Raw genomic sequence first — 16,989 nt, 5'->3', positions numbered from 1 at the left:
TGTTCTTGTCAGATCACTTTGATATGCAGAGTGCACACACCATTGAAAGGAAGTGCATAGTTCTCTCGTTTTAGAACTACACCAAATTGGAGAATGTGGGTCCGAAGGATTACTTTTGTAGGTTGGGGTACAAAGCTACAACAGGGGGTTTTACTGCTACCTTGTCGCTGGGTATAAAGCTAACACAATGTGAAGGATGCAAAGACTGGTCAAGAACTGATCAAGAATCGTCTTGACAAATAAGAACTTTGCGTGATCTTGAGTTGCAATAATCTCTGGAGTCCTTATTTCACAGCGCTATAACATTTTCACTCTCTATTTTAAATAGCAACCAAAAAGAAGTAGCACTTGTCAGTTCTCAGATTCATTCTAGGCTAGCCTCACCAGCTGAGTTGGGCGTCTAGGCCATGTGCTAACAATTGGTACATAGAGGAATGGTATCTGCAGACGCATATCGAGTTGATTGAAATTGGTTACATGAATTGTTATCTTATTCAATTAGATGTTCTGGGAACTCGTTGACCAATAGTGATCTCTTGATGTTGGTCCCTGACAAAATGCTTGTATCTGATTATTGCTTCAGCAGCTGAAAATAAAGTTATTTCTGCTACTAAAAGAAATAGTTTGCAGGGTTTTTTGATGCATGAAGGTATCACCAAGTGCACTATCAATCTATTAAATTGAGATGTCAGTTACCTTCAAGGGGCTGGCTTCTATTCAAAATTTACTGATTTTCTTATCTAAAAAATATTTGCTATGGATAATCACCCTCCACCAGAATTACAAAAAGTAAAAATAGAACTAAAAAAGTATATAAAATAAGATATACAATGACATGAGGGGAAAAAATCATTTCTTGACACGTTTTATTTCATTCTCATTTCCGTTTTACAATGATTCTTCTGATAGCTTGACATTACTTATGATATCTAAGTAGGCGATATTGTTGAATTTACCGGTCATGTAAGTTATTAATCGGTTAAAATAATTAAAAAAAACTTGTTTGGAGGTCAAATGTAACGTAAAACTCGAGATGCGTGGGAGCAATTGAGAAAGATTCATCAAGTTTGAGGGATTTTCATAAATCATATCACTTGTATATATAGCATGTGTCAACGAACTAATACAACAAAGGCGTAATGGGTGTATAAAAAGGATATAATTTGTATCGTCTATTCGTTAGTGCAACCAATACAATCAAGGTGAAATATAGAAAAATAGAATGCTCTCGTTGAGAGTTGAACATAAGACCTCCGCTTACTAATCGGGTGCTAACCAATTGAGCTGCAAGAGCTTGTTGTGCTCTTATTTCAGTTCAAAATAATTGATCTCGTGTTTCAGTACTACAGATGAATTTGCTATAAGATTCAAACATAGCTACGAATGGTAATTTTTTGAAAGTATAGCTACGAATGATTAATACAGTGTATATGTTTACCTTGTCTCGTAATTTTTTTTTGACGAGGTGGACGCTACGTGGCATATCACCTTACCACCTTATTACCACCATTGCGACCATCAACACCACCACGATCGCTACCACCTTTACCACCTCCACATTTACCATGTTGGCGGTATGGAAATTTAATACTGTTGTATGGGAGCACATAGAACAACGACATCGGGATGCATGTAAATACCAAACACTGCAGATCTACACTTTTGTTTTTTAAAATTATTATTATTATTATTATTAGCGGAAGCTAAAATTGTATGTACCGATTTGTTTGTCTTCATCATTAGGACACTGTCAATTGAATTTGAAGTTTTACGCAAATTTTAAAATTCACCAAATGCAGCTGTCACTATCTGCTTTAAGTTCATCACCATTGAAGTTTTTATCTAGAATAGGAAGTCTAGTTTTAGAACCCCCAGTCTTATATCCAAATTCGTGTACAAAGTAGGTTATAATAGTATTGATTAAGGGATTTAGTTTATAGGAAATCATTAAAAGTGGGTTGCATGTCAAACTATGCCATTGTTATTATTTTAATTGTTTGTCATGCTACTTGTATATTCTTGTCTAGCAATATATAACTGCAAATTTCTTTCAATACTTTCTCCAAGATCAAAAAGAAAAGAACGCGAAACAAATCAATAGGATATATAGATCAGACTTGGAAGTGGCGGTGAAAATCTATCAAATTAAATGAACTACCATTTTATCACCTCACCTTCACCATGACGGAAGTTGTCATAGGGGTAAACTTTCTTAGCCTGAGGTTTGTCCCCGTGCGGCAGTCAAATCGCTCGCTTGACTCAGGTTTCCCAATACTTAGCCAAATTTCAATGTGTTTGGCCTTAACTTATTCTAGGTAGCATTTCACTCAATTTAGCTGAAGGAACAGTATAGTGTTGGCCCAAATGAGGTTTGTTTTGATGATTGACAAAGGAACTCAAGCATGAATTAGGTCCATACATAGTGTACATAGACACGGGCAGATTCAAGCACAAGGTATGCACGTGAAGGAGATAAGCTTAAGTGGTTATATCTGATATCTCCTGAACGAAAAGGTTGCATAAATGATAAGGAGAAGGACTCCTTACTCGAAGAGTACTCTATCCTAGATAAGGGAGTAGTTAGAAGTTGAAGATAACTAGAACTCTTCCACCATGGAAGAGTATAGCATTAAAACTCTAGTATACATATTCTACTAACTCTATAAATTACAGGATGTTCTCATTTTACAGGTGACACACAAACGCTGAAGTTAAACGTGTGTTGAGAGAAAATAGCAAGGCATTTTGCAAGCAACTCTTGTGTGATTTAAGTGTGCGAACCTGAAGCTACATGAACATGATAGAAGAACTAGTTCCAAGTATTTGTCTTTTATTCTAGTTCAATTGTAGTAGGGCTTTTCAAATTGTACCTTTCAGCTTTATCTAGAGGCAATTGTATTAGGTACTCTGAGTATTCAAGTTAGAGTTAACTTAAAATTATCGCTACAGTTAGAGGTTGGTTACCACAACGGGATTAGAGGTAATCCTTTGGTTTACAAAGAGTTTTGTAATGCTGTTTTGGCTCAGTGATTTAGTGAAGTGTTGGGAAAAATCCTACTGAGTAGTAGGTTGTGATTTTTTCACCTTTTGAACCAGGTGTTTTTCAAGTAAAAATACTTGTATTCTTTACTTTTCGCATTTACTATTTCCGCGACAGTAGTATAAGGAACACATAGAAGAACCAGGTCCTTCTATAATTAGTGCACGCGAAAATTGGACATTACACAAATCACCTCTCTCTCTCTCTCTCTCTCTCTCTCTCTCTCTCTCTCTCTCTCTCTCTCGTGTGGCATTGGTGTATAAAATATTAATTGGTATCAGAGCTGGTTCTCCTTGAAGAGGCTTACACCTTAGGAGAAGATCAACATGAATGCACCACCTGGAAACTGGGAAAGGTAATCCATTGCTAGGCCATCACTCTTTAACGACCAGTACTACTCTTGGTGGAAAAACAGGATGAGAGATCACATTATAGGAGAGGACTATGAGCTATGGGACATTATCACCGATGATCCACTGGCTACCTTGAAGACAAATGCTAAAAGAGTAGATGTGCCAAAGACAAGAGCAGATTGCACTGCTGAGGACTTGAAGAAATGGGAGAAGAATGCTAAAGACAAGAAATGGCTTGTTTGTGGACTTGGTCCAGATGAGTACAACATAATCCAAAGTTGTACCACTGCTAAGCAAATTTGGGACACATTGCAAGTGGCTCATGAAGGAACACCTCAGGTGAAGAGATCTAGAGGAAATCTACTTTATTCTTAATATGAGAACTTTGCTATGAAGAAAGGAGAAACAATTCAAGAGATGTACACAAGGTTCACTATACTGACAAATGAGCTAAAGTCTCTTGGAAGGATTATTCCTGAAAAAGATAGAGTCGAGAAGATACTGACTAGGATTTTGCCTATCACTTGGGAGAGCAAAATCACTGCCATTCAGGAATCAAAGAATATTTTCGCTCTCCCACTGGATGAATTAATTGAAAATCTCATTGCCTATAAACTTAGGAGACAAACTATGAAAATGGATGTACGTAAGAAGGAAAGGAGTTTGGCACTCAGAATCACTGAAGGTTCTGATCTAGAAGATGATGAAATGGCTATGATCACCAAAGACTTCAAGAAGTACCTGAGAAGAGGAAAAGGTTCTTCAAGAAGTAGAAGTTATAGCAAGTCAAAAGCTCCTGAAAAGCAAACCAATAATGGCTGCTACAAGTGTGGAAAAACTTATCACCACATCAAGAACTGTCATTTATGGGAAATCGAATGGAAGAAGAAAAAAGCTGAACGAAGGAACAGGAAGGAGGAACAGGTTCAACCCAAGAAAAAATGATCAACCAAGGCTATGATCGCTGCTTGGGGAGAAAGCTCAGATGAAAGCTCAGATGATGATGATGATGATGATGAACAAGTACTTATGGCCATTGGAGAATCTGATGAAGAAACTGAGGTAAGTGTAATTCATCTCAAAGACAAGATTAAATTATTGTCTAAAGAAAGGTTGTCTGAGTTAATTCTAGAACTAATTGATGAATCTGAGGATGTAAACAATGAAAAGGAACAGTTGTCTAAAGAATGTGTGATTTTGAAGGCTAAGTGCAAAAACCTGGAACTTAGGGTTAGTGAAACTGTAAGTGAAAATACTGTATTGAAGAACTAGGTTCATGCACTTGACCCAACTGTCCTAGAGCTTAGATCTGAAAATCTAAAACTGAAATTAGGAACAGGTAAAATGACAGCTAATCACACACAACTCAGTCTAGAAGAAAATGTAGGAAAAATTAAAGATGAGTTGTATAAAAGGGATGAGCAGGTAAGAATCCTAAAAGATGATCTAAACAAGGTCAAGCATGAGCTAGACAGAACTTGTAAATGGAACTCAATCCGCACTTGCCTCGAGTGACCCCATTTCACGAGCCCACAATGTGTCATAACCCACGAACCGTCTCATACCCTCCATGTGCACACATTTACATCTTCAACTGGTACACCCTTTGTGATAATTCCTCTATGAATCCGAAGTCTTTTTCTTCCATTCCTCTAATGTTACGCCGCAGACCGAAGAAAACATAGAACACTCCAAACCCCTTTCATAATCTGTTGCAAAAGATCGATACTTAACCATACTACATGCTCGAAATCCTTAGGCACCGCACTTTAACTTTTGAATCCACTAGGACCGTTGTTGAGAGTTACCCATTCTGACCTGGTCCCGAATATAATCAACTCCAAGGCTCTGCTAGCACATGAACAGTCTCTCAAGAAGCACCCGGCTGAATCACTTTCCTTGTACATCATATCTACACGAAACATAAACTCTGAGTCTTCCCAAAGCCTGAACATGCATCGATAAGGCCAAATATAGCACACATTCCCCAAATCCTTTGCTCAAATTACCACTGATGTTTTCTTTCCTTAGTTGTAATAACCCACCAATACACTGATAGCCAGAAACCTCATAAGTAGACAACCACGCAATCAAATTGTAGACAGTGGGGCTCTCTCATTTAGTTTGAAGCTACCATTGCATAACCCTGGAACCTACCAAGATTCCTTCTTGCTCACTAACATGACCTCGCGTAATCGACCCACCCAATTCCTCGAAATCTTCCTGTTAACCATTTCATGAGCACTCTGAATTACTAGCCACATTCCTAGGTTCAACCTTTTACCGGATAGCCAGTCGAATTCTTTGTGGAAGCTTCGTCAACACCACGCAACCGTTAACCTGCTCACAGGAGATAACTCACCAGTGAAAATTTCCATGCCGACACCTTCCAACGACACTGCGCTAAATAAAATTACTACGAAACCAATAAACCATCCTGAGCCCGTGCTCATTCACTAGTTATACAAGTCCATTCAGTCCCCATTGATATCAACTAAAGGTGCGATGATACATTCCAATCCAAAGTCATGTTGCATTCCTCTTCATATCAAGCAGACTCATTTCTGTTGTATCCAATCTTTCCCAGTATATCAGCCAACATACTAAATTAAGTCCGTAGACTTCGTCACCGTCCACCATGAATCCCAAATCGCTCTAACTTCCCCCAAGGCGTGTGGCTATCCTACCACAGAACCCGTATGCTACTCTCCCACCTTAGTCAAACCCTCTCCTTTAAGAAATTACTCGACTTCTGTTTCTCACACTTGGCCTTCTAGAATTTTAACCACCGCAAGACATCTCCTACATGTCCTTCCTCATCCTTCGCTTCTCAGTTGTTGCCTTAAATAAAAATCTATCTCTGTAGCACTTGAACCAATCGATCGCTACCAACTTTAAACCTCTCCAAAGATCATCCTTCTCGAGCCATCAATATTAGGAACATCGCTTCGATCCTGAATCACTGCACACCGCGACCTCTGACAGCCGCTTCCCCGACATTATTTCACAATACCCTGCCCCAAGAAGAATTGAAGAAGACCATAACACTGACAAACTTAACACATTCCATCAAGGACGATGTCACCACATCAAAAATGAAAATTTCACCACGCTCGAAAACACCAAGTCTCGTTACCCCATCGCCCCAAATCTGAGCATTCGTAGTCCTATTGCCTTTCCTCCGCCGAAAATAAAATACTGAATCTATGAATCATGCACTGAGTAAAGCCTCCTTTCAAGTCATTCACTGCCTCGGCGCATAGACAAACATCCTACCATTACACAACATTGTGTGATAGCAATGCACGAATCGTCATAACAATCAATGCCCAATCTCAAAACCTTAAGTAATACTGATACTGAGCTGAAACGACAGAGCGGCCTTCCGCAAGGCGACGACAATAGCCCAATCAAATACACAGGGAGAAACATCCTGTACCACATTTGTAGTACCATTAGAATTTCCTCGATTCCAAATTTATAATAAGCACTTCACGTCGTATAAGATTGAATAAGGAGGAAACGAAGGCATAAGCCTCAAGGAATCGAATAGCACGATGAGGAATCAAGAAGGGAAGTGTTCCTCACAGCCCTGTAGCCTCTCGAAGATAAGTACAGACGTCTCCGTACCGATCCGCAAGACTCTACTAGACTTGCTCATGACTCGTGAGACCTAAATGAACCTAGTGCTCTGATACCATGTTGTCACGACCCAAAATCCATTAAAGGTCGTGATGGCGCCTAACACCGCTGTCAGGCAAGCCAACCATAATTAATTAACTTAATTACCTATTTTAGTATTTTTGAAATGAAAATTTTCCTTCAATTAAATAATAAGGAATAAAATTTACAGAGTACATGATAATATTTTGCCAACTACTCTACTGAACAAGTCATAAGTGCCCCCAAAACTCGGTGTCACAAGTGTATGGGAATTTACTAGGGAGTAAAATAAAATACAGCATCTGTTAGGAATACAATTTAGACAGAAAAATATAAATAACTCTGAATGAGACTCTGTTGGCTGCAAATAGTAACATAGAATGGAGCTCATCTAAGTCCCCGCATTTAACCACACCTCTGCGCCCACAATTCAATAATTTACACAAAATTCAAGTATATGAAGTTTTGATCTTTTACTATTTCTTCTAATAATTTACAATATAATTTCAGTAATTTTATTGAATAAAAGGAGTAATTATCACAAGTAATTCATGATTTGAGTCCTAAACTACTCGAACATAGCATAATTAGTAGCTACGCACGGACTCTCGTCACCTTGTGCGTACATAGATCCCACAATTAGCAACAATTATTAATTTAAATCACCTATGGGGTAAATTCCCTCTTACAAGGTTAGACAAGAGACTTACCTTGTCTCAAAGCCCACTTTTCGATCAAAATGTCGCGAAAAATCTCAATTCGGTGCCGAAAAATCTGAAACTATCCAAAATTTATATAAAATAATTAATACATGCTCAATAATTTGAAATTAGACTATTAAATAAATTACCCTATCCAAAATGGTAAAATTCTTAAAATTCACCCTAGGCCCACGTGTCCGGATTCCGAAAATTGTTAGAGGAAATCGTTACACATAACCTCAAGAACTCAAATATACCATTTCCATCCAATTCCATAGCCATTTTCGTGGTTAAAATTCAAAAATACCAATTTCTAGTTTTTCCTTCAAAATCCCAAATTTTTACAAATTTTCATGTCTAAATCCATATATAATCCAAGTATTAAACTTGCAATAGGTGGGAATCACTTACCTTGACATAGATGATGAATATGGAGCTCTAAAATCGGCTCCCATGGCGGAAATGGCCAAAATCCCATTTAAAACAACTCACTGCCCAGCACTGTCGCCCATTCTTCGCGTTCGCGACCAATGCCTCGCGTTCGCGTAGGCCAAATGCCCTGCCCCAAAATTGTTCTTTGCGTTCGCGACCTCCTCGCCGCGTTCGCGATGGCCATCTGATCTTGCTTCTTCGCGAAGGCCAACGACCTCAGGCCCATCTCCTCCATTTTCTTCTAAGCGTTTGCGACTGGCCCACCGCGTTCGCGTAGGTTCATCAAGCACTCTTCCGCGTTCGCGAGCCCTTCTTCGCGTTCCGAAGCACAAGATAGAAGCCACCATTTTCCCTCTTCGCGAACGCGCGACTCTCTTCGCGTTCACGAAGAACAAAACCAGAACTAGCAAACCAGCAATAGCTTTTCATCCAAATTTGATCTGAAACCACCCCGAAACATACCCGAGGCCCCCGGGACCCCGTCTAATCACACCAACCAGTCCCATAACCTAACAAAAACTTGCTCAAGGCCTAAAATCACGTCAAACAATAGCAAAACTACAAATCATACCTCAAACCAAATTGATTCAACTTAGAATTTTCAAATTCTTCAAACTTACTCCGAACGCGCCGAAACATACTTAAACTACTCGGATTGACACCAAATTTTGCGTGCTAGACTTAAATCACCATACAGACCTACTCCAACTTCCGGAATCGGAATCCGAACCCAATATCAAAAAGTCCACTCCCGGTCAAACTTCTTAAAAACCTTCAAATTTCTAACTTTCGCCAAATGACTCCGAAATGACCTACGGACCTCCAAATTAATATCCGGACATGCTCCTAAGACCAGAATCATCACACAGAACTATTTTCAGACTCGAAATTCCAAACGGACATTAATAATATTAAAATACACTTCAACCCAAATTTATGAAATTCTTTCAAAATGCCAACTTTTACAATAGGCGCTGAAACGTTCCCGGGTCATCCAAAACCCGATTCGAACATACGCCCAAGTCCAAAATCATCATATGAACCTATTGGAACCATAAAATCTCGATTCTGAGGTTGTCTTCTAAAAATATTGACCGAAGTCAAACTCGCCCTTCTTAAAGCCAACAAAGGAACTAAGTGCTCCGATTTCAACCGGAACACTTCTAAATCCCGAACCAACCATCCCCGCAAGTCATAAATTAGTAAAATCACATACGGGGAGTCTTATTTAGGGGAATAGGGTTCTAACATTCAAAATGACCGATTGAGTCGTTACAAAAATCTTCAACTCGATCTCGCCGGAAAATATGGAGAATGCTGGAGTTAATTTACGGCCAATCTATAAGTAACAAAACTAGATGAAAGAAAAGGAAAAGAAAAAGAAAAATAAGAGAAAAAAAATTGTAAATAGTACTCCTATATTTTATAAAAATGTTATAAAAATAAAACTTTAGCTTTCTCTCTCTTTCTTAGTCTCCCAGTGAGAGTGTGGCATACACTCTCTTTTGCCATATCAGCACTAAGGGTATAATAATTCCATTTAAAAATAGTTCCGGGGGGGGGATACTAGGACACCTGCAAAGATAAAGTATATAGTTGAAAAATCGGCTATAGGTCAGGGGGGTACTTTCCAGCATATTCACTAGCAAGACACAAGGTATTGTAGCGATTATGAGTAGCAAACTACAATGTATTGAATATGTTTCCTTTCGTATGATTTATGTTTATCTTTTTGAATATTTAATCTTCTATAGACTTTATTCTTGAGTCCCAACTTGGTTAATTTTCATCTATGTGATTTATATTTTTATTGTATTTGCTTAATTTCTTTTACGTTGCTGTAGAATAATTGGTGGATCTATACTCTAGCCATCTTTCATATTTTTTTAATTCATCCCCTTTTAAACTGTAAAAATGTCTAGAGTGTTTTGCTAAGTCCTATAAAAGTACATATATTATTGCATTCTACTTCTATTAGTGACTTTTTCATGACATTTAAAAAGAATTACCAAAAATTAACCGAACCGTACCGATACCGAAGAAAAACCGACATGATTGAGACGGTTTCGAAAAGTCTAATTTTGGTTATTCATAATAGAATAACCGAAAAATTAGTATGGTACAAATTTTATAAAATAATCGGCCGAACCGAACCATTGACACCCGTGATTGAGGGTATTGGTATGCTAAAAATATATGTTTTTATTTGGTAGGTGGTGTAGCTACCAAAACAGGCATATTCTGCCAAAATTATTCCTAGAAAACCGACCGACTTCGGTCGGTAATTAAAAAAAAAATTGTAAAATACTGACCAATGTTAGTCGGTTAGTACACAGAATTCACAGAAATTCAACATTACCGACCAACTTTGGTCGGTAAGTTGGCTGCTATGTCCAGATTACCGACCAACGTTGGTCGATACTGTTAAATTGTAATTATGTAAAAAAAATATATTTTCTAATACCGACCAACATTGGTCGGTAATTAAAATATTATATTATTAATTTATTTTTTTACCGACCAAAGTTAGTCGGTAACCATAATTATTAAATTTAGCACACACACCAACGTTGGTCGGTAAAATTAAATTATTAAAATAATATTCTGACCAATAATGGTCGGTTAGTCAATTAAATTGTGAGATGGTCGTGTAGAGCATACTGACCGAAGTTGGTCGGTAATTTTCGACCGAATTTGGTCGATTTTTTCGGACGGTTTTAAGCGAATTTTTAGTAGTGGATCACAGTTTGATTTTATCGATTTTTTCGTTAAACTATGACCAACGTTAGTTTTTAAAATATTAAAATCAAGCCAAACTAAAATAAAAAAAGAAAATAAATAAAGTAAAAATACATATTTATAATTAGAAAATACTAGAAAAAAATAAAATTTTAAGCTTTTTTCTTCATTTCGCGTGTTGCACAGTGCAGACATTGCTCGTGCCACATGGGCTTCAAAGGTGGTACTTTTATCATTTTGAACAAGTTTAATGGGTTTAATAAGACCCATGCAAAGTTAAAGTGCGTAATTATAAAACAGATAAAGTTCGACAAGATCCGCATGTGATAATAATAGCGTATAAAATAAAACAGATGGACTATTTTAAATTAAAAGTAACATTTAAACACATATAGAGATATGGTGAATTATTGAACTGTTTAAAAAGTGTATAAATTTCAAAAGAGAAAATTATGTATGGAAATTAAAATCTAAAATATGTTCTAGGTCACATAGGGAGTATAATTCAAAATGCAAAACGTGCACATGGCATTATCAGAGCATACATAAGGTATTAAAGTGTAATTTCGAATAATCTAAGACGTACATTGTACATGAGTTGCTAGTGGACTTGCTTGATTTATTCAAATGTTGCTTTAGACTTCTACCACATGTTCGGCTAACTAAAGATCAGTTTTGATTTTAAGCAAAGATCTATCAGTAGTGGTTCCTAAGTTGGATAGTATTAAGTATTGGTTAAAACTTCAACCTCAAATTAGTGCCTAGAGCCTATTGAAGTGTTACAAATTATAACAACATTTCACGAATGAAGGCCTAGGTGATGAGCTCATCTTTGTTGGGATAGCGCCATTAGAAGCAATTCCATTTATATTGAGACAATAATATTAGGAGACTTTAACCAATAAACACAAATGGTTCACATAAATTCTACTCCATAGTAATCTCGTAAATAATTCAAACTCATATATTACAACAACAACAACAACCCAGTATAATTTCACTAGTGGGGAGGGTAGTGTGTATGCAGACCTTACCCCTACCCTGGGTAGAGAGGCTGTTTCCAAATGACCCTCGGCATCCTTACCTCCAAGAATTTCCCACCTTGCTCTTGGGGTGACTCGAACTCACAACTTCTTGGTTGGAAACGGAGGGTGCTTACCATCAGAGAAACCTACCTCAAACTCATATTACACAATGATAAATTAACATTGCTTCCTTCTTTTTAATTTTTTTCCTGAGGTTAAGTGATATAATATACTCTTCACATATCATATAATTAGTTGAGGAAGAGTTGTTTGCCTGACCCTGTGCCACTGTGCATCACAATGTTCATGGTCAACTCAGGTCTATTTTTGTTTTTTGCTTTCGGAAAAACATACGTAGAAAACAAAAGAAAAGAAGAAAATGTGGAACGCTATCTTTTAAGTGACTGTTGGAACTATGCAATACCATTTTCGAAATTTAAGTTTCTGGTTCTAGTCCAAATTAAATGACTTAGTATGACTTTATCATTAAGAGTAGAAATAAAAGGGTGAACTTTTTATTTAACTTTCTTAGGTGAGAAGGTTGACTTATTTTAATTTTAAATGATATGATGGATAATATTTCACATTGGCAAAAAAGTAAAGTGCAGCTGTGTAAATTTAGAGCTATATAATATAATACTCCTACATGATATTATTATAATCACTGAAGTAAACATTTTCAATGGACTAGAAAAGGAAAATGGAAAGTCAAATTTGCAGAATTACATTATTGAATGAGAATCCAAGTAAAATGCGTATATTATACAAAGCATCTGTACGTAGCTAACCTTCCATTTGCTGCTGCTATTGGTGCTGAGGATATTCATATGTGATATGACTGACATGACCATAGAAGACATCAATGTTCCCATCAATATGAAATATGCTAAACCTATACTACTATATCCACTTCCACTTCCACAGTATATGTTGAGGAAATTCCAGTTAAACTTGCCATCCAGAATTTGAATTTTATGGACTGAGATCGAAAGTCTACCACAACTCATTTGATTTGCACAGTTCAAAATTAATTATTTGTACTTATTCAGTTGGAGTGTGCCACTTATGTCGCTGATCTGGTACTTATTCAGTTGGAATGTGCTATTTATCCTCTTAATTAAGGTCTGGTGCTTTTGTCTGGAATGTTTCCCTATCTTAATCAAAGCATTGTGCATTTCTAGCTATACTACTGTAGGAGATAGTAAATAGAGGGTATAGCTTATATATAATGGGGTTTAGTTTCTGCCCTTTTCTTCAGCTAAGAGTATTGGAGATAGTTAATAGAGTTTGTCCATCGAGTTACTAAGAAACTGACATCTGTCTGTAATCTGCAGTACTGCTTTACTGGTGTGAAGTGCTTTCAGTATGAACACAGTAGATATGAACTTCTGAGTTTGTTTTGATATGGCAGTTTCACATCTATGATCCTTATTGATCATGATGTAGGTTAGTCTTGTCGACAGTTTAACTATTTACTGCTTCAGGTTGTGCAGAAACAATAGGTAGTTTCGCATCTGCTGCAGAGTATTAAGTACTGATCTTGCTTCTTCAGATGCAAAAGGAGTCAGTAAAATGAACTAGACCACCATATAGTTCCATCATGTATCTTTTAAGTTCCTTTTACTTACAATTTGGAAGAATGTTCAGGTGAGAAGTCTCCCATTACTTGGCACATTATAAGTTCAAGAAAACTTATAGAAGCTTCTGTGTTACATGCAATATGCTAACATGCAGTCGCGGATAAAGAATACTACATTTATACCAAAAATGATGTTACTGTAAAGAGAGAACATGTAGCCATACTTACTGTCTAGAAATCTTTAGTCACTGCTGAAATTCTTGCAGAACGTCGTCATATGGCTGAGCATTTCCTTCATTCTATCAATTGAACTGCAGCAATAGCTGGTATTGCATCTCTTAATTTTTGAGTAAGAGCTACACGAACTGTCATCACGGAAGCTGCCGGTCCACTCAGTCGAACCTTAACAATGTAGTCATTAATCTGAACAAGCTCAAGTTCTCCACCTCCTGCTCCTACCAGATATGGTCTAATCTCTCCAAGAAGCTGATATTATTGGAAATATTGCATTAGTTTAGTGTCTAAATACTACTCAGAACAAGCTAAGAGTAATTACAAATGTTAATAGATTATTGGAAATAAATCTCAAAGGTCATGTGTCTTGTACCTTCTCAATATTTTCCTCATTTAACTCAAGGCCAGTCTCGGAGTCCTGAATCTGCTCTACTTCCATTATTTCAGGGATTTTATCCCGAAGGCGAGTTTCAATTCCCATTTTAAGTGTCATTGTTGAACTTGGACAAGATCCACATGCTCCCTGAAGCTTAAGAATTACAACTAGGCCATCGATCTCATGTAGTACAACATTCCCTCCATCTGCCATTAGGCCTGGCCTGACTTCATCTAGAACCTTCTCAACATTTTCTTCGGTTAGTGGAAGGACACAACTTGGTGACACTACAATACCTACAGTATCAACAAACAAAATGGATAAAATATGACGACTAGTTTAGGTACATTAGTAAATCGAACAGGATTATACGACAATACTACAACTCCATGGAACAGAGTAATTACTAACACACAACAATTTCAGAAGATGCATCGCGAAAAATAAGACCTTAGTAAGATAGATCAAGACAAGAATTGATGTAAGTTAGTTCAATAATTTCATTGGATTCTGAAGGCAAAAATTACAAAGATGATACAAGGAATTCACAGAACATTACTGAGTTGATAACTCTGAATCAAATAAAAGGCAAAAATTGAAGGCATGTATTTCCTGTTTAAAGTGTGGAAGTGTTTCAGTAGTGGTAGTAACTTCAGCCGAAAAAGAAACAAGACAGTCAGCTGCCTCTAAATTTAAACAAGCAATAAAAACCAAATGAGATGAATCAGCATCATTTACCTGCATTATTTCTTCTTTTACCAGTTTGATTAAGCCCAAGGAATCGTCTAACATGAAATTGACCTCTTTGAAAAGAACTTTGCTTTGACGAGAATGGACGGCCCTGTGAAACACAGTAACTCTATGAAGAGATATTGACATCAACATTACGTCAAGGGAAATACAGAAAATTTCTCCAGACACACACACAATTTAACAATGTAATCAGAAACACAAAATTGTGGAAACGAGGAGAACAATTTTATATCAAAACACACGTCCATTGGATAAATATGTTTTGTAAGTTAGAGTTCAGAATTCTAGCTTCCTTGATTAATGTAACCACAGAAGAATCTCATTATGTAGAGAAGAATTTACATACATAAGTGTACAAGTACAAAATTGTGTCTGAAACTAAATTAAGCTAACAGTATTCTAAGATATGCTGAATACGACATTCATCCTATAACACGAGTTAACAAGATATGTTTGATATTACTCTTAACAAACAGAACAGTGGTAATACCTTTGGAAAGGAAGTCGAGGCAGGAGAGAATCGTTCTGATGATGACACCATCGGTTTGAGACCTTGCGTTTGGGTTGAAATTGCAAACATTATGTACTTAAAGTATCACCAAGTACGAGGGCTCATTTTTCTTGAGTATATTCCTGGAGTAGTACATGGTTCCAACTGAGTTAGAACTAGAACTAGAACTTACCTAGGAGGAAAAGACCAAGGTTTAAACAACCATGATTAACAACAACAACAACAATCCATTGGAATCCTACGAGTGAGGTAGTATTTACGCAGCCCATACCCTACCATAAGAAGGTAGAGAGCCTATTTCTGATAGACCCTTTAAATGGAAATAAATTATTTAATACCCTTCTGCTTATACTATAACTCTCCCCCCCCCCAACCCCCCACCCCCACCCACACCCGTCCACCCCAACATAACGCCAACAAGTGAAAGAGTTTTCTGAAATCCTAAACCACAATTGATTTTACTTCTTCTCCTGCAATCCACCTTCCAACTCAACAAAAATACTTTGTTGCAAGTTATTAAAATGATTCCATGTTAACATTTTCCTATATATCAAAAACAAGAACAACCACGCCTCAGTCTCAATATTTTTTATATAACATTTCCCTATTAAATTGTTCAAATTTTAAATCACTTTTGTCATCTTTAAGGTCTCAAGATGTTTGACTCCATCCTATTAATAATAATATTCGCATATATAACTTTCACAATAACAACAACCCAGTATAATCTCACTAGTGGGGTCTGAGGAGGGTAGTGCGTACGCAGACCTTACCCCTACCCTAGGGTAGAGAGACCGTTTCCGATAGACCCTCGGCTACCTCCCTCTAAGAACTCCCCACCTTGCACTTGGGGTGACTCGAACTCACAACCTCTTGGTTGAAAGTGGAGGGTGCTTACCACTCTTGTCCCATGTATAACTTTCACAATATACAATAATTCAAATTGTATAACTTGAAAACAATATTTTCCTATCAACTATCATTTCAATCATTAATTTTTATATGCTTTATCACTACCATTTGCATTACTATTGTTTCCAGCGAGGCAAACATATTTGAAGAATCAGAGAAGAAAATTCTTTAATTAACACTTTAATCTAAAACCATCACCAACCTCAGTTCCAACACACTATGAAGCAAATATATACTTAAATATTTCGTGGAGTTAAAAGGAAGATTGATGGTGAAAAGTGAGTACCTGGTACCATCAGTCAACCAAATTAAGAAGCAATGGAGTTTCGAATCCTTTAACTCAAGTTGGCGTTCGTAGGTAAGGCAGTTATTTAGAGGGAATGGATGTGGTTTGGACACGGTTTCACTCTTATGTGGCCTTTTCACTCACCATTTGCTGATCTGTCTTTCCACCTTCACTTTTTATTTTAAAAAAAAATATACTACTTCCGTTTCAGTTTACGTGAACCTATTTTCCTTTTAATTCGTTCAAAAATAAATGATCTCTTCCTAAATTTGAAAACTATTTTGTTTAAACTTACAATTCTACCTTTAATGAGAAACTTTTATAACTACACAAAAAATTCTGAGCCCCTTTTTGAATTGTTTAGGACCACGAATTCCAAAAGACT

At 36.9% G+C, this 16,989-nt stretch overlaps 2 protein-coding genes across 2 annotated transcripts; one reads left to right on the top strand and one right to left on the bottom strand.

The window, feature by feature from the left end:
* The first annotated feature begins 3,366 nt into the window (after positions 1-3,366).
* LOC138892142 (uncharacterized) lies at positions 3,367-4,338 on the top strand. Its single transcript, XM_070175840.1, has 3 exons — positions 3,367-3,395; positions 3,456-3,546; positions 3,790-4,338. The coding sequence occupies exons 1-3, from the start codon at positions 3,367-3,369 to the stop codon at positions 4,336-4,338; spliced, it is 669 nt and encodes a 222-aa protein (XP_070031941.1).
* A 9,183-nt stretch (positions 4,339-13,521) lies between these two features.
* LOC104090831 (nifU-like protein 3, chloroplastic) lies at positions 13,522-16,744 on the bottom strand. Its single transcript, XM_009596019.4, has 5 exons — positions 16,605-16,744; positions 15,386-15,528; positions 14,881-14,983; positions 14,140-14,438; positions 13,522-14,018 (listed from the first exon to the last, which is right to left on the bottom strand). Exons 2-5 carry the CDS (start codon positions 15,473-15,475, stop codon positions 13,827-13,829), a joined length of 684 nt encoding a protein of 227 aa, XP_009594314.1. The 5' UTR covers positions 15,476-15,528; positions 16,605-16,744; the 3' UTR covers positions 13,522-13,826.
* Between the last annotated feature and the right edge of the window lie 245 nt (positions 16,745-16,989).

Source organism: Nicotiana tomentosiformis, chromosome 5 (genome assembly GCF_000390325.3).
Source record: "Nicotiana tomentosiformis chromosome 5, ASM39032v3, whole genome shotgun sequence".
Lineage (NCBI taxonomy): Eukaryota > Viridiplantae > Streptophyta > Magnoliopsida > Solanales > Solanaceae > Nicotiana > Nicotiana tomentosiformis.
This window is presented reverse-complemented; position numbering and strand designations above follow the sequence as displayed.

What these genes read in the sequence shown, in the direction of transcription:
- LOC138892142 (XM_070175840.1), top strand. Translation starts at nt 3,367, where the DNA reads ATGAATGCACCACCTGGAAACTGGGAAAG. An exon ending in CCACCTGGAAACTGGGAAAG is followed by an intron (nt 3,396 to 3,455) that starts GTAATCCATTGC and finishes GTGGAAAAACAG; the next exon opens with GATGAGAGATCACATTATAG. An exon ending in TGAAGACAAATGCTAAAAGA is followed by an intron (nt 3,547 to 3,789) that starts GTAGATGTGCCA and finishes TTTGCTATGAAG; the next exon opens with AAAGGAGAAACAATTCAAGA.
- LOC104090831 (XM_009596019.4), bottom strand. Translation starts at nt 15,475, where the DNA reads ATGTTTGCAATTTCAACCCAAACGCAAGGTCTCAAACCGATGGTGTCA. An exon ending in CCTCGACTTCCTTTCCAAAG is followed by an intron (nt 14,984 to 15,385) that starts GTATTACCACTG and finishes TGTGTTTCACAG; the next exon opens with GGCCGTCCATTCTCGTCAAA. An exon ending in TAAAAGAAGAAATAATGCAG is followed by an intron (nt 14,439 to 14,880) that starts GTAAATGATGCT and finishes TTGATACTGTAG; the next exon opens with GTATTGTAGTGTCACCAAGT.